The 18,970-nt window shown below is 33.2% G+C and overlaps 1 protein-coding gene across 1 annotated transcript; it reads right to left on the reverse strand.

Annotated features, from left to right (window-relative positions):
* Window positions 1-8,284: 8,284 nt before the first annotated feature.
* CSN3 (casein kappa) lies at window positions 8,285-13,513 on the reverse strand. Its single transcript, XM_015076911.2, has 3 exons — window positions 13,460-13,513; window positions 9,945-9,977; window positions 8,285-8,777 (listed from the first exon to the last, which is right to left on the reverse strand). The coding sequence occupies exons 1-3, from the start codon at window positions 13,511-13,513 to the stop codon at window positions 8,316-8,318; spliced, it is 549 nt and encodes a 182-aa protein (XP_014932397.1). The 3' UTR covers window positions 8,285-8,315.
* Between the last annotated feature and the right edge of the window lie 5,457 nt (window positions 13,514-18,970).

The raw sequence follows: 18,970 nt of genomic DNA on the forward strand, positions 1-18,970 counted from the left end.
TTTATGAGGTTCAGATGTATGAATTTCAAGTTAAGATGGAGGACATTTTATTAGACAAGGTAGTGATGAATGAGGTTTGCATACATGGCACTTGGGAGCATGTAGTCATGCTGGATCAGATGGAGATTGGTTAACGGGATGCAAGGGTCTCATCTTCTTTGGTTTGTTTTTGGAAGCTAGATGGTGGTTTCTGGAAGAATTACATCCTTAGGAGTTGTCTGTGGACTTAGCAATTCCTCTTGAAGCAGATCTGGAGACTGATAAATTGGTTGGTGGAGACCTCTTGTAAGAAACTCTCTTTATCTAACTATTGGAAACTTTAGACTTCAGCCATTTAGACTTAGGAACCAGATGGCTCCTTACTGCACCTTGGGAAGATGACACCTGTTTAAGTGCAAGTATTGCAGCTGGAACCTTCTGTTTTCCTGTCTTTACAGGTGATTTTTGTGTAGTATTGGCAACTGAAGACCCTTTTCCTGTATTGTGGGAAGATAATGTCTGCTTGGGTATAGCCTTGGAAATTTTTGACCATTTCTGTTTCGGATTAATAGTTTTCATCCTTTTTATAGCAGTTTTGGAGGATGATGACTGTTTGAACTCAGTCTTGTCAGCTGAAATCAATTTGTGTGCAGACTTGTGGATTAAGTTCTCTTTTTTGAAGTTGGTTTTAATTATGGCTATTTTTGTACAATATTCCTAGATAGAAATCACTTTTTGGTAGAGGTGGGCCTTTTTGTTGCATCTTGGGAAGATAATGAGTGCTTGGATGTTAACTTAGAAGTTGAAGATTTTTCAAACTTAGATACTAGGGATTGGTTTGGTGTTGCAGACTTTTGAATCTGGAGTTCTCTCTTGTCCGGCAAGAGAGCGGACAAAGAATTGAATATGAGAGAGGCTAATGCCTGAGAGGAGAAAAGAGCCCTGAGTAAGGCTCCTTGCTCCACATTTATTAGGATCAGAAGGCTTACAAACATAATGGGCATGCAGAAAGAGATAATGAAACAATGATCATTAACTCAAGTGTGTGAGAAGAAGGGGGTTTCAAAGATATGTTGTGTTAGGGGTTTTGGGTCAATGCAAAACAAAATCCTGGCACTAAGCAGATGGCTGTTAACAGCAGGCACCAGGTGCTGTGTCTGTTTATCTTAACTTGCCTAGGAGATAAAACAGATAAGCATGCTACCTCGGGGTCAACAAGGCACTTTTCTTTTGCAAATTATCTCTGGGCAATTTCACCTTGCTGCTGTGGTCTGTTGCCCTGTTTTTCTGTTCTTGGAAGCTTTCATCCTGTGGAAGCAGCTTTTTGCTTTTGTTCTTTGCCGGGGGTGCTTTCACCCAGTTTACTTATTGTCAGATACTTTTGTTGTAAGCCTTGTTAACCCATTGGTGCGAGTCCAAGGAATTCCTAAACTTATTCCCCACAGTTTGGTAAAACTGATAAAGATGATTTTGGTTGAGTCTCAATAAGTGAAGCCTGGCTCAAAGACTGTGTTGATGTCTGGGCTTGGGCTTGTCTTAGTGCAAGGGGGGCATGTGAGGACTTGGTTTTTCTGGTTTTGGTAGGTGAATTCAGCCTCAATAGCTTTTGTCTTGACTGGTCATGAGTTTTAAGACATTCAGTTGTCTGCAAATACAAAAGGATACAAATAAAAATATATGTGTGGCATCAAGTCACATGGGTCATATTTAAAAATGTTCACTAGTAAAAACAAAAAAGTGACCATTTTTAACTTTTTTCATATTTTATTTTTTTAAGTCTACTTTTTGGAGCAGTTTTAGGTTTATAGCAAAGTTGAGTAGATGGCACCGAGATTTTCTATATACTCCCTGCTTCTACATATGCAGTTTCTTCCACTTTTAGTATCCACACCAGAGTAGTACCTATAATAATCAGTGAACTTAACATATACATATCATTATTCAAAGTCCATAGGTTACATTAGATCTCAGTCTTAATGTTGTACATTCTGTGGGTCTTGATAAATGTATAATAGCATGTATTCACCAGTATAGTATCTTATAGAATGGTTCACTACCATAAAAATTCTTTGTACTTTACCTATTCATTCTTCCTAACTCCTAGTGACCATTGTTTTTTTTTTTATTATTATTTTCATAGTTTTGCTTTTTCCAGAATGTGATATAGTTGGAACTATGCATTTAAGTTTTCTCCATAATTTTCATGGTTTGATAGTTCATTTTTCTTTAGTACCAAATAATATTTCATTATTTGAGTATACCACAGTTTATTCACTCACCACTGAAGGATATCTTGGTTGTTTCCAAGTTTTGGCAGTTATGAATAGAACTGCTATAAACATCCATGTGCACGTTTTTGTGTGGACATGTTTCTGATTTTTTTTTTTAAATTTATAATCTGCTATGTGACTATATAGAAAGGGATATAATAATCAGAGTTCATGGTAAATTTTTTTTAAAGCAACAAAGCTTTCCTTATCCTGGTTATAAGCACAGTGATATTTTACTCTAAGATTTTTTTTTGTATATGATTGATATGAACCTCTTTATCTTTTTTTAAGTGAAAAAAAAAATTACTTGTTGAAGAGCATTGAAAACTTACCAATAAGAATGTAGTAAGGTTCAAGGTGATCATAGATAAGAGGAAGATCTTCATCTTTTCTTCATGGACTTCAGAAAAAAGAAAGAGAAAAGAAAAGAAAAAAGAAAATAATCCATATTAATAGTGCATATCGTGTAAATTATTTTAGTAAGTCACGATATTAAGACTTCTCAATGACCAGTACTTTCACTAAATAATTTGCTGGTTACCCACAGACTTTCTGCACCCTTTATAATTTCTAATAACATAAGCATAATTAGAGTAATTGGAGTTAACAGTGTAATTCTTCTTTAAATATAAGAAAAAGTCCATTATTTAAGTAAAAAATATTTTTAAATTATTTTTAAATTATTTATGCTTTCATAGAGTCCTGAAGGGTTGAAGAAAATATTGAAGTTTGCACCCATTCTATCACCAGGGAGTATTTTAGGCAGAATGAAGCATTCCTATTATAGCAATTTTTACTTAACAAAGACAAGCTTGTTTTATGATTTTTACTTAAATTATGCTTGTTTTATCAAAGATTGCTATTTGGCCATAGAACTTGCACAGTTCATAGGAATAAGCTTTGATTAAACTGCAGAGAAAGTGAAACTCTGGTCTTTGAGGATATATGATGAGTTGCCATAGTAATTAGTATAATAATGCTAGAAACAAATTCAGTTTGTCTAATTCAACAGATCATTCCAGCGATAATTTAACTGTTACACTTATGTCCAAACTGTGGAAAGCCCAGAGCCTAATAAAGAATCTATGTCCCAAACTCTTACCTGTGTAGATACCTTAGAAGAAGGTTTCTCCTCCTTGTTCTGGTCAGATTTTTAACTTCTGTTAACCAAGCTGACTCTTTTCCAGTAAACAGACTCTGTCTCCAAATGAAAACTAGTAAGCACCCTCTGAATAAATAAACCTTTCATCCCTGGATGTCCCTCCTACTTATTCCCTACTGTGGAGAGACTGAAATAACTTGAATATGAATATTGTTGGCAAGGGTTAATACTGATTAAAAGAAAGTCAAATCTGCTGGCAAAATCAGCTGCTTGCATGGATTCTTTTTGTGGAAATATGTTTCACTGATAAATTTTAGAAAAAAAGAATAATTTTATTATAGAGTTTTATTATTTGTGCTATTACTTGAAATCATTAGTTTAAAATTTATTGTCTAATGGCATGAGATATTTCAAGGTTTTATTCATTAAGGTCCTATTTTAGCCTCCCCAAAATGACTGTAGACATTTTGTTATAAATTATTTTAAAGAATGATTTTTAGATATGGAAAAAACTATGTTAATGCCAAATATTAATTTTATAGGAATGTATCAGAGTTTAATCTTGCCTTCAAGAGTTTCTGGGATTTTTCAGTATATTCCAATAAAATATGTATATAAAAAGTATACAGTTGATCTTTTAAGTCTGCTTTTGTTCATCAGCCTGACTATTAGCTTTATAGCCATGATTTCAATAATATGGGCATCTGGCCACTACTAAAGTATATCATGTTAGGAAGATTAGGAAGAGAATATGCCATAATCTCCTTCTTTTAAATAGTGTGCTAAAATTAAGATAATGCATAATATTGATATCACAGTTTAGTTATCATTCTGTTGGCATTCAGCTTTCTTTCCTTGAAAATTGAGAGTAAGTTATAAAAACATCCTCTCTGTATACTTTTATATTGCTGTGATTGCTGACAATTATTTGTAGTAATTTTCTTTTGATTTAAAATTGGTTTAACAATAATCACTGATTTTGGTAGTTTGATTTGTGATCACTAACTGCTAAGGTCAGAATTTATTTTTTTCCTAGATTTTGGTAAGAGAAATCTAGGTTATTTAATCTTATTATATGGGTATTTCAACTTCAGTCATTAATCCACTATTCTTCTGTTTACTCATTTGTTTAACAAATATTTATTTGGTTCCTACACTGTATCAGGCCTAACCTTGGACAGACAATAGTGAGCAGGATATAAGACTATAGTTCCTATATTTATAGGACTTGTAGGCCGGCAGGAAAGATAGGCAGGTGTAACAGAGTTTGAGGAGTAGTAAAGGAGAAAGAACTGGCAGAGGCAGGATGCTATGCAAGCACATTAGTGGATCATTTGATCTTGGAAGTTCAGGAAAGGTTTTCTTAAGAATGTGATATTTTAGGGGCGCCTGGGTGGCTCAGTCGGTTAAGCGTCCGACTTCAGCTCAGGTCACGATCTCGCGGTCAGTGAGTTCGAGCCCCGCGTCGGGCTCTGCGCTGATGGCTCAGAGCCTGGAGCCTGCTTCCGATTCTGTGTCTCCCTCTCTCTCTGCCCCTGCCCCGTTCATGCTCTCTCTGTCTCAAAAAAAAAAAAAAAAAAAAAGGTTAAAAAAAATTTAAAGAATGTGATATTTTAGCCAAAGAGTATGTGTATGTATGGGCATAAGTTACACTAGGTACCTTGTACCTAGTAGGTGATAAATTTTTTTTAATTAATAAAATAAATTCTGCCTCTTCCACATTTGCACTTTGTTTTTCAAGAAATTAATAATGTTACTAATGGTCATAGCAAATGAGGCCCAGCTATGCCATGCTTCTGACCATCCCTCTCTTCCAGACTCTAGAATTTGAGCGAGAGAGCAGGTAAAAGGCTAAAAATCATTCCTAATAATAGCACATCTGTTGAGGGTTTCGGCAAAAGATTAGATGGGTGACCAGTAAGCACTTTGTAAGGGTTGAGTGATTTGTATTTTCTCTGGCAGGATGTGTTAAATATGGAGCAACCAAATAAGCAATCCACTTATTTTTGCAATATTTGTTTAAGAAAAAACCCTTATTTTTGGACTTTGAATATTCACCAATGTTTGTATACTGGAAGATGTCAACTCTAGAAGCTTCCTGTGTGTGTGTATGTGTGCACGTGTGCACACACATGTGCATATTTATATTTGGACAGATGTGACACTGTAGCTTCTAGTCTGGAAGAATCTAGTCTAGTTTCCATCAACTTCATAATTTTCCTATGTATCTGTGTTAGCAGTAGTGGTCATCTATAGTCTGCCTGTGCCCAGAAATTGCTCCTGGGAATGATCTTATCATTAACGATACATTGGAACACTTAAATTTAATGTTAACTCTAGAGTTTCTAACTCTAGTTTCTAGAGTGTCTCTCAAGAGTCACTTTTGTGGTCCCTGGGACTGGATTACCATGGCTTAGCTTTTTCCTGGTCCCAATGACTTAGTTGTAAGTTTAGATGTTCCAGTGTCATCCTGGAGAAGATGTTCTTAATCAGTGTTGACCATGTACCACTTTGAGAATTAGATGATATTTTGAACTTTGCCCCAGAGAAACTTGTTTACTCAAACTCACACTAAATTTGCCTTGGACTTTCAAGGTTTCAAAGATCCCTGAGGTATATCCACAGACTCCTCAATTAAGAGATCTGCTTGCATTCAAATGGCTTTATTGTGCAAGAAACAAAAAATTAAATGAGACATGGATGTAAAATGTAAGGGGAGAAGAGAAAGGAGCCAAATCCATTGAAATCACTTTCTCTTTCTTGAATGAAGGTGGATGGGTGACCAAAGAAGAGTTTGGAGTAGTCATATGGTTTCGGCAAGACCTATAAAAAATGATGACAGATTAGGAATTTAATGTATAATGTGTTAACAGTTTTCATGTACACTATTATTTAACTTAAATGATTTATCTCTTATGTCTGTATGCAAGGATTTTATCAAATTAAAAATTTAAATATAAATATTTAAATATAAATATTTAAAATTGGCTTATAGTAACTGAGAATAATTGACTTCACTGAATATTTACACCAAGACAATGTCCTTTACATGCTTCTTTATAAGTGATATTATACACTGGTTGTAGCTTAGAAATCTAGGTTCATGAGTTTTGAACAAATGTAACTATTGAAATAATGATTATTCCATTAAAAATATAATCATGTAACATCTTTTGAATCAATAAAATATGTAACTGTGTACTACTTGCTTTCATGTTGTCTCCATTAATTTTCTCATTGTGTTTTCTAAATTTTAATAAGTCAAAAATTTATCCAGCATCTTATATTCTTTTTCCTACCATATGTCCTATTAAATAGCAATCAAATATTAAAATTTACACATACACTGATCTAAGGAAACCATAATGTATTTTCTGTTTTTTTTGCACATTAGACAGCCTGTATGGAAATAGATGGCATAGTAATTAAGCTTTATTGTCTGAAATCAGACAGTTTTGGTTTGGTTTCCAGTTTTGAACTTTTGAGCTATGGTAATTTAGTTAAAATCCATAGGCCTGTTTGTATTTATTTTTGTGTGTGTGAATTCAACATAATATAATGTGTCCCATATGGTTGCTATAGGAATAATCAGAGGTAATTATATAAAGTAATTACCATTTAGTAAGGACAAGATGTTGGTTAAAAATAAATTTTATTTTTTATTATTTTTATTTTTTTCTAATGTATTATGTTTTGTAGACTGACCAGTTTTTACAATCTTTTCACAATATGCATTGCCACTTGAGTCTTATAGAAACCACAACTAAGAGAAAGTGAAAGTTCAGAGAGAGTAGTGACTTGCCCAAATTCACACAGATGGAAGAAACAGCCCTCTGTGGTCTAATGCTATTCCAGTTGTAACACAGATTACTGTGTTGTATTTTAGATTACATAACATATAGGCAGTGTGATGTACTGAAAATATTTATTGCAAAGAAACTCCAAATTTCACAATTTTCTCCCCAAATTATTTAAACTCTTTGGTTATTTTCTATTTTATTGATCTTTCCCTTTAACTTCTTCCCATAAGTTGCAAGTTATTTTAGACTCACCCTTATTATTGGATCCAAATAATAAATGGGAATATTGGCATCACATTTAAGATTCTGAAAATATTCTTTTAGTATGTATGTGCTTTTTAAATTAAGAATTACAATTGTTTCATGGGTTTATCTTACAATATGAGAAATTTCGGGTGCCTAACTTCATGGGTCCTTTCTGAAATGATGTCTGAAATAAAGGAATGTATGGGAAATGTATTTCCTTTTATTCAATTTAGGGCAAAATTAGAGTGGAAGAACATGATCACATGTTTAAAATATATTTAAACTCACATTCTGTATAAATGATCTAAGAAAATTTATGTTTGAGATAAGAAAAATCACAAGTTTTTACTTCATGTGTGAACAGAAATAAAGTAAAACTAATCGATTCTAGTCATGTTCCAATTTTTGAAATTAAGTTTGATAATAAAAGCTCAAATTTTTCTTCATTTTGTAAAGTAAGATATTTCATTTCTTACTGAAACAGAATCTACTATATCGATGGTATGGCACCACCAAAATAAAATGATAATGAACCCATTTTGACTGCTCCTGTAACAGACTTAATTTGTCTATCGTATTATCTTAGATGTTATGATTGTACTGATGAATCCATGGATCTTGTCTGTATTATTTTAAAAAAATTTTTATTAAATATTTTTTTAAAGTTTATTTATTTATTTTGAGAGAGAGAGGGCGAGTGAGCGAGTGGGAGAGAGACAGACAGGGAGAGAGAGAATCCCAAGCAGGGTCTGCACAGACAGAGCAGAGCCCAATGCAGAGGCTCAAACCCCTGAACCCGTGAGTTCATGACTTGAGCCGAAATCAAGAGTCAGAAGTTTAATCTTGTCTTTATTATTTATTTTTGTCTTTTGCTCATTTACCTGTGATGTCATCTTCTTTGACGTTTCCTTAGAGTTTTTAGACCATGGTTGAAGCCACTGGAACTGTGGTAGTTTCAGGTGTGCTTGTGATGGTGAATTCTGAGGATGCTTCTGTAGTGACTACAGTGTTCACTATTGGTTCAGTGGTAGGAGTAAGTGTAGGCTCAGTAGTAGCAATGGTATTGATGGTAGGGTTGCCTGTCTTATCCTGAATTTTCTTTGGGGGAATGGCAATAAATGATGCAGGTAGGTGTGGGTGACGTACCACAGTGGGTGTGTAGGTGTTTGGCAGGACTTGCCACTGAGGAATTTGGACATGTGGCCTAACTGCAACTGGTTTTGCATAATATGGATAGGGCATATATTGATTATTAACTGGTACAGCTGGTTTATGTGGGTAGTAACTGGGCTCATAGTGAGGATAGTTACTCAGTACATAATGAACTGGGATATACTTGGCAGTTTTCTGATTAAGCAATCTTTCATCATTTTCACGGCACTGCAAAAAGAATACATGGTGCAGATGGTATAATTGTAGGCTAGAATCTTAAATCAGAACTTTTTGAAGTAATATATTTTAGTATTTGACATCGAAGAAATACAATATTGGAAGCAGTGAACTCAACAGCCATATTATTTTACAAGATACAGATTTGTACACTTCTCTTCCATTTCTTGATTTTCAACAAATATTAAAAATAATATTAGTTTCAAACAGATTAGATGAGGTAATCCATAACGTAAACCACATTGCCAGTTCTTGGCATATATGAATAGTGCTCAATAAATGTTGGGCATTATAATAAGTACAATACCTAGAAAAGTCTCATAGAGAGCTTTGACATATTATGCACAAACATAGCACATGCAAAGAAATATATGTACATATATAGCTTTTAAAATATGTGTATATCTGTGTTCTTACCACATATTTGTAATTGTTTACAAATTTTATTTATCTAGAGATTAGGTTGAGGGCACATTTTTTTTTTCTAAACTAATTATAGCAGAATAGTAAAACAATGTGATGTGGGAGGATTCCTGGATTTATACTTTGGATTCTTTCAGCTTCATTTTATTCACTAAAGATCACTTAGGGAATTTTCTGTTTTTATTTGCCTCTCTTCTATTGGTTATGTGAATTTATAAAAATATGTCATTAAATCTTCCCATGTAAATAAAAACAAATCAACAAATTACACTCCAAAGCAACTATTTCTCATGAAAGGAGACATATCTAAATGTGTTCATTCAAACATATTTGGAAAACAAAAAGAGGAAGTAAATGCAAGTGTATGAGAGGTATTCAAAGATGGGTCAGAGAAGATCCTTCCCCCAGTCTTTAGTCAGGAGAGATATTAAACTTTACATTTGTTTTCCTTTTCTCCCCAATATTAAATTCTGAGCTAATTTTCTCATGCTGCAAAATATACATGAAAACCAAAAATACGTGACTTGGGTCGTAAAAAGAATCCAAGATTTTCAGGTGAATATTGAGGTCGATTCATACGATTGTTTGCTGAAGTGATTTTTTTGGTAAAGATTATCATTTTATGGGGTTTATTTATTAATTTTTAGACAGAAGGCATTTAAGTACCATTGAACTGTGCATAATATTATACTTTAGAGTTCATGTCTCTACAAGAAATAATTAAAAGAAACTTACAGTTGGTTGTTCTTGGTTTTGCACCTGTGCACCCTGCTGCAGTTCACAAAAATGAGAAATAAGTTTAAAAAAGCAAGGCAAAGTCCAGATTTTTTGTGGTTTAAAAATCTTTTGTACTAAAGACAAAACATTGTTTCTCTGTTTTTGCTTTAATATTGTAAAATATTGTAATGCATTCTCCATGGTTGTTTAATCTATAGGGTTTGTGAGCCACTCAGGAAGTGATAGCAATAAGCTAATTAAAATCTTTAAAAATCACCACCTGGGGAGAAGATTTTAAGGTTGAAAATAGTATGATCATCTGACTCCTATGCCAACAAATATACATATTTGTTTAAATGGAAAATATGAATAACCTATATTCAATTTGTATTGAATTTACATTGTGTTTTTGGTTTCTTTTTTTGTTTGATTTTTGAATGTACATTATTATAAATAAGAGGGGCATTGAGCATAGTTTTTTCTGCTCTCCTACTAAGATAATTTATGAGGTTTATTTCGATTAAAGAACGGCCTCTCGTATAACATTAATATATAATGTTATATAAAAAATAGTGTTTTTTTAATCAACTTTCATTTGTTTTTATAATACTTTTCTTAATTCTGGATTGCAACATGCATAGGGAATCAGGAGTGAAAAAACAATTTCCATAGGCATATATATAGAGCTTTAAAAACTCACAAAGTTTATATAAACTTTTGAGATGAGGTTATAAGATTAAACATTTTTAAAAATGATAGATCTAGTTTAGGACAGTTCACACATATCCTTTGGATATAAAAAGACTCTTTTGGATGATGTTGGTACAGAAAATTAGAAATTTGATAAAATAATAAAACTCACGTATGTTGAGATAGAGATTTCTTTGCTCTAAATGCATTAAATTACTAAACTTACTAAATTATTAAATTAAAACTTAAAAGGTAATATGAATATTGTAGAAAGTTTGCATATACCCCCAAATTGAGATAATCTAGACATCTTCATATTATATTAATCTGTACATATGTTCCTAGTATATGTTCCTGTTAGTACACATATTGTATCTTGCTTTTTTTCAAGAAGCAATATCTCATCTTTTTTTCCCATTTATCATATAGTTTTTATACTCAAATATCTATATTCGAAAAATAAATGATAAATGATTCTGTCATGAAATGTTTATTCTTTATTGTTAACCGTTAAGGCTTCTTTCAAAAAATGTTTTATTAATAGATAGATGAGTAACATCTGTATATCACTGTCCTTTTTAATAGTTTTCATAGATGCCTTAAAATAGTTTTAAAAAATATAACTTTTGGGGGTGACAAAAATCCTTTAATGGGAATTATCGGATTGCTGTACAGAAAAGTTGTGCCAACTTATAATTCCACCAGTAGGCTATAAGATTGTGCAATTCATCACATAATGTTAATAATAAACATTATCCTAACTATATTTGGAGAGAAGGGACAAATTAACATGTATAAGATACTATCACAAAATATGTATAGTTTTGATTGTTCACAAGATTGAATGGTAAAATCTATAAACTTTCATTCTTTTTGAATTATTTATTCATGTCCCTGCGGCTTGAAGCCTTTGTGAAAATGAGAAGAAGTGTTTGGGAGCTACAGTAAGCTCAAGTAGCTCAGGAAGAGGTTGCTATCGACCAGGCAGTTGTGGATCATGTGATACTGCGATTTATAATAAAAAATATATATTTGGTCTTCATTCCAGGTTCTGGCACAGTGCTGCTCCTAAAACCCTTGTGATTTCCTAAGTGATGGGCATGGGGTTGGGAAGAAGGTGTCTTTCATTATGTTAATGAAGTGGACCCCACCTAAGGATGGAGACTGGTTGCCAGAGAAACCAACCTTTTTTCTCTTTTCAATGTTTATTTATTTATTTTGAGAGAGAGAGAGAGAGCTCCAGCAGGGGAGGGGCAGGGAGAGAGGGGAACAGAAAATCCTAACTAGGCTCTGCTCTGGGAGCGCGGAATCAGACAGGGGGCTTAAACCTAGGAAACAGGAGATCAGACCTGAGCTGAAACCAAGAGTGGGATGCTTAACTCAGTGAGCTATCCAGGTGCCTCATGAGAAACTAACCTTTTGGTTTGAAGGTTGGGGCTTTCAATCCCACTCTGTAATCCTTTAGGGAGGGGAAAGGGATTGGCGGTTGAGTCAGCAGACAACAGCCAATAATTTAGGCAGTCATCCCTATGTAAGGAAGCCTCCATCAAACCCCAAAAGGATGGGTTCAGACAGCTTCTGGGTTGGTAAGCACATGGAAATTCAGGGAAAGTGACTTTCTTGGAGAGGGCATAAGACCTCTGTACCCCTTCTTACATACCTTACCCTATGTATCTCTTCATCTGACTGTTCCTGAGGACATCCTTTTATGATAAACCAGTAATCTAGTAAGTAAAACATTTCCTGAATTCTGTGAGCTGCTCTAGCTGATTAACCAAATCCAAGGAGGGGAATGTGGGAAACTCCCATTGATAGCCAGTCTTCAGAACTACAGGCAACAGCCTTGGCTTGTGACTAGTGTCTGAAGTGAGAGCAGCGGGACAGTCTGAACCCTCAACCTGTGGAATTTGACACTGTCTCTGGGTAGATGGTTTCAGAATGGAGTTGGAATCTCTGACACACTGCTGGTGTCCAATAATTGCTTGGTGTTGTGTGAGAACTCCCACTCCCAAACACATGTTGGCAATGTGTCCAGGAACCTAAAATAATAATTTTCTTATTTCAGTTTTAATCCTGATTATTCAGAGAGAAAACCTAAGTTCAAAATGTGCTGGTGGGCAAAGTAAAATGGAATTTCAAGGAATAAATGAAGTAAAATAAATGTAAAAGTCATAATAATTCAAAATTTTAAGGAGTTTGACTCTAAGAATTTACCTAATAGAATTATTTAATAAATATTAGCTTAAAAGGAAGTCTAAATTGAATAATACATGAATTATGAAACAAAGACTAGTACCTTCCAAAATTTATAATCTAAGAGATGGTCATCTAACATCATCTTATGTTTGTTTTCTTGTTCTTGCTATGGGCAAATAAGTGCCTGGGATCCCTGAATAATCTCTCTTTCTTGGATCTCTCTCTCTCTCAAAAAAAAACAACACACTAAAATTTTTTTAAAAAGTTAAATAAAAAGAATTTATGATCCTGGGTTATGACTTATATATTTATTCTTTAGGAATTATTTTTATAACATTTTATAACTTAAAAATATTTCCAGAATTGTTCTCTCTTTACCTCCCCAATGTATTTTCTGTATAGTATGAGAATTTTAAGGGTTTTTCATACATGTTAAAGTGTGATTTCTTAATTTCTGGGAGCTAAAATCATATCCAGAAGAACATGACTCTAATTTTATAATATAAAATCAATAAAATGTTAAGAAAATATAGCAAGTATGCAGTTACTTTGTTACATGAAATATAACTTCACTTTCCACAATAGAACTTTCAAATAAAATTTTCTTAAAAATCTTAATACAAATTGATTAGATGAAATCAACTCACCAAAAATGGCAAGGTTAATGCAAGGATATTCACAACTAGGAAAAAAGTCTTCATCATTGCACCTGAAAGTAAATTTAAAAAAATTAAATTAAGAGGATCTGTTATAATTTAAGACTGATTTGGGACAATATTTGCTTGTTTTCTTTTTGGTTTAAGGAAAAAACCAGATTTATGGGTAGATTTAGCCAGTGTAGAAAATATTTTATTGTATATTTAAAAAACAACAAACTTGAAATTAACAGGGTGAGTCTGATACAGGCTTTGCCAACAACTAGCATCAGTTTTAGGAAGAGAGTTACAACATACACAAATCAGTGTAAGAGGAAAGAAAGAAAGTGGAAAATTCCACAAGTGTTTCTCTACAGATAGAGGGTTTTGGTTAAGAGAATCATCAAATTCTTTGTGTAGAAGATGGCATATACATAGGACTTGTCCATGGAGAGGGATAGGGACAAAAACTTTTCAAGTAGAGGAGAAAGCCTTGGGAACACCCATGGACACTTTGAAGGGAGTGGTATTTTATAAGAAGGGAAAGATAAAGTTGAAAAGAAAGTTTAGGGCAGCAAAGGAGAGGTCTTGAATGCCAGGTGAAAGAGTTAGGCATGGCTTTGTAAACAACAGAAACTAGTTGAGAGGTTTTAGACTGGAGATGTTGGGACTATACATTCCTTTGGAAGACTGAGTTCAAGTCTAGTCCCTATCTACTTGAGTAATTTTAGCCAAGTAATTTCTCTTGCCTAGACCTTATCTTTCTAATCTATAAACTGAAGGTTTGAACTAAGTGATTTCTAAAATTCTATTAATTCCATGATTGATCTAATGGAAATAGGTAAGATGGAGGGAAGGGGTGGGGCCTGAGACTGCATTCTTTATAATATACTTCGGTAGTAATCATAAATGATATTATTAACTTGATTGTTTTAATAAGAAATATAAATATCATAATTACAGTGGTTTTGAATATTTAAAAAAGTAAATTAGTTTTATCCTTCTAATGGAATATAGGGTTGTCACACCTACTTATTTGACCCTTTTTTTAAAAGTTTATTTATTTTGAGAGAGAGAGAGACAGAGAGTGAGCAGGGGAGAGGCAGAGAGAGGGGGAGAGAGGATCTCAAGCAGACCCTGTGCTATTAGTGTAGAGCCTGACACGGGGCTTGATCCCATGAACTGTGATATCATAACCTGGGCCGAAATCAAGAGTCAGACGCCTAACCAACTGAGCCACCCAGGCCCCCTATTTGACTATTTTTTAATAAATTGTCTTTTTAGAAAGATACATATAACACTTCAGACTTTTAATATTTAAGTGCATATCACGTTTGTGAAGTAAATACTAACTACATCCTATTGTAGCTATTGTTTTTGCCATATGTGTAATAAAATTGAGTCCTACCAACAGTTGTACAAAAGAGGTTCACAGAGTTAAACCCCAGGGTTGGGAAGGGGAATCACATCAGACTCTATTTGCTTCCATTCCCAGGTAATAATGATTTGGAAGACTGTCTACTAAACTGACTTCAAAACTGCTGATAGGATATCAGTGGATAGAAAAGAACTCCTATGGAATCAAATCTGAACAACCTGCAGCAAACTCAGATTTCATTGAGAGAGGTGGAGTTCCTTATTAATTATTTACATGCCAATTAATTTTTTTATTAAAATATATTTGACATACAACACTGTATAAATTTACCATATTGTAATATGGTTGCCATTGTAGTGATAATTAACACTTCTATCACATCACATAATTACTATTTTTTTTGTTTTGGTTGGAATAATTAAGATCCAGTCTTGACAAGTATCATGAATATAGACAACAATATTGTATTGTAATCACCAGGTAACTTAAAATTATAGACTGAGCAGTAAATTTTTATGATGAATAAGACTCCAGTTAAGTTCTCACAAAATTATAACACACACATGCACACACGCACACAAAAATTCTGTAAAGTGATAGTAATTCTTCCATTTTTAGCATAGATATCAGAGAGATAAGCCCATACTTTTCCTTATCAGATGCTTAAACCAATGAGTACTTGAAATTGCCTTCATCACTTTGTAAGACAGAAATAATTTGTGACATAGAATTATTTAGCTTTCATGGGAATACAAAAGGCATGTTTTAAAACAATAGTTATACTGTAACAAATAAAATTAAGACCTTTAGATATAAATATATTTGAAATTAATTAAGGGATCAATCGAGATTATTATTACACGTCCATCTTGCTGAGAAGTTATCCCTTCACATTTGTCTGTAGGTTCTTTGTCTTGAATACTTTCTTTTTTATTTTGGTTATTATTTTTCTAAGTTTCAATGATTTTTTAAAAAGTTTTTATTTAACTTCCAGTTAGTTAACATACAGTGTAATATTAGTTTCAGGTGTACAATATAGTGACTCAACACTTACATATAACATCCAGTGCTCATCACAAGTGCACTCCTTAATCCCCATTACCTATTTCACCCATCTCCCTGCCTGCCCACCTTCTCTCTTGTAATCATAAATTTGTTCTCTATAGTTAAGAGTCTGTTTCTTGGTTTACCTCTCTATCTTCTTCTCTAGAATTTACATTGTCTTTAGTAGTTTATCATATCAAACCTTGGCCTTTAACCCAAAGTGAAGTTAAAAGAAAATTGGATCATAACACCATTCAGAATCTACGGTTTAGGTTAGAAACTAATATCAAAATGAAGCCAAGACATATTCAAACTTAACAATAAAAGCTAAAAGGAAGAATATGTGTTTCTAAAATAACTTTGGTGGTATTATTTCTATTGTAAAAAGAAGTTGGCCTCTCTGGATATTTCAGTATGATTACCTTTCCTTGTGTCTGTCAGGTCTTGCTTGGCAGTAGGTTGAGGTGGCCTTTCAACTGTAGAGAAGACCCAAGGTAAATAACTGAAGACTTATTAAAGGGTATTAGTCGCTTGTGTCATGTGATTTATTTTCCTCCTACATTTCGCCGAATAGGAAGATGACAAAAAGGAAAGATTTGATGACAGCCAGGTCATCTTTGCGGCAATCTTTGTGAAATGCAGAAGGGGAAATAGAGTTGTCATTCATAAAGCTTGAAAAAAGACTATTCACACTTTTTAGAGAATGAATTTGTATGTTTTGTAAACAGATGAGTTCTAAAAAACATTAATTGCATTCTTAATTAACTAATCCTACCTCTTTGAATTTAAAGCTGTTGTAAAAATGAAAAATAGCTACCCATAACACTATCGTATTTTAAAGATTTTTAAATTTAAGAACCTGGATATCAAGTGATACTACATATATTATTAAGTCTACTTGGTCTTCTTCAAAACTATTGATTTTTAAAAATTAGAAAGATGATCATTTATTGCACACCCAAGAGCAAATTTTTAAAAGTTAAATCTAAATGTGAAATATTTTAATCAATATAAAATAGTCATTTGCATTTGAGCTACAAAATAGAGTTTTCACTAAGCTCATGTACATTCAATACACATTTGTTCATTGATTAAGCTCTTATGAATGAAATTTTAGTTTAGATTTTTAGTTTTCAGGAATATAGGTGACTCTGTATAAACAAAATTAAATTATTGAATTGAGGATAATTGTTCTGTCTCAGAGATAGCTCATTCTGACATAAAAGTAAGTTTTAAAAAATCACCAATATGGGGGCCATTTTGGTAAAATACAGCTAACCAAATAATTTGCCTAGCCAATTCAGAAAAGGACATTTTATTTTGTTTATGCTTCTCTGGGGAAAAATGTTAATTGTGACTTCACTTTAGCTGTGAGGTCCTGGCAAGACTGAAGTATTTACAGGAATCAGTGTAAGACTGCCAGAATATGAGAAATAATGTGAGCATTGTAGTATTCCTATATTCTTGTCTTTTTCTTAGAACTATTTCATGCCTTAGAAAATTAGGAACAATGTTTTGAATCATAGAATGAATGCTTATTGAGTTTGAACAGAGTGAATTGAGATTTTCCATTTCTCAAAATAGTTGGCTTTTGCTGTTTGAAGAAAAATGGCAGAGATTCAAAACTGCTAAAACAAGCTGCTAGAATAATAAGACCAATAATTCTATATGGTCTGTTTAGTCTCACCTTTTTTCTTTGGTTGTGAGGGTCAAGTGATAGTTGGAAGATTATGGACTGGTCAATGGGGATTGACCAATTATGAAGGTATTCCTTTCTACATGGTAATTTCTCAGTCCTTGATTTAGAGCCATAAAATGATACTTATTTTCAGTTGAGCCTTTATTTACTTAATTCACAATTACAAGAATTTATTTATTTATTTATTTATTTATTTATTTATTTAATTATTACTGTTATTATTATTCACCAAAGGCTCAGAACACTTTTAATAACATTGTTTTAGTGGGAAAATATATTTCAGTAATTATATTTCCCCTCAGAATGCTAGGAATCTTTATCCATACCAAGAGAAAACCATTTCTACAGTGGGGTCACCCATCTACCTCAAACACTAATCTGACTTTTTTGAAAAACTGGATATTATTTGTTAAGTACTTAAATTAGCGCAGGTACTGTTCCAGGCCTTAGGGATAAATTAGTAACCAAAGCAGGCAAACATCCTTGCCATTGTGGAGCTCATAGTCTAACATTGATTTGAATACTAGTGACACTGAATATTCCCCATATATATATTGACCTAAGGAATCTAAGAGAACCAGAGTTTCTAATGACTGGTATAGATGAACTAGGTGAACTCTACATTGGAGCTATTCAGATACCTTGATGTTTTTCAAAGAAAAACAAAAAGGAAGGTCAGAACTCCCATGATATGAAATCTCTCAGGAAATTGGGATAGTGATGAACAAGATCTTAAAACATAGAGAGTTTGCTATCTGGAATTGGTTCTCTAGCCTCAGTCTAGTCATAAATTCATTTTAGGGGTCATAGTCTACTCCTGAAACATCCCCAGAGTATGGGAGGAAGACCAACAGGGCTTCTTAGTCAAGCTACAGCTTCTTTCTGTTTAGGTCCTGATAATCAGCATCTGTATAACCATTAACACAGGGAAGCTCAGTAAGAGGCTATTGTGGATTCATAAGTTCAGATTTCAAGCACTATGAAATAATCATTTTGTGATCAGTGATATGATTATTGACACAAATGCATGCTTTTATCCATAACAACTTCTTGTTCTGTTAGCATTTCTCACATCTGATATGTACTTTGTCTCTATTTTCTTTTCTTTTGGTGGTACTCACATGCATGTGGGTTTTTTTTTTCTGTCTCATTTTATTTCTCAGCTACTTCATTACTACCAGGCTGATCTCAATACTGTATCATGTGCTTCAAGTACAACGTTTGTGACAGTAGTGGCAATGTAAATAACTAACATAATTTTCTACACGATTAATTCTTAAGATATCATAAAGTTAACATTTTAATGCAGAAGCTTGTATGCTTTTGAAACCTTTGCAATGCATGAAAATTCTTGGAAAGTAGCATTAAATGCTCCTAAATTTTTTAAACATTAACAAAACAG

The sequence above is a fragment of the Acinonyx jubatus genome, chromosome B1, assembly GCF_027475565.1.
Source record: "Acinonyx jubatus isolate Ajub_Pintada_27869175 chromosome B1, VMU_Ajub_asm_v1.0, whole genome shotgun sequence".
NCBI lineage: Eukaryota > Metazoa > Chordata > Mammalia > Carnivora > Felidae > Acinonyx > Acinonyx jubatus.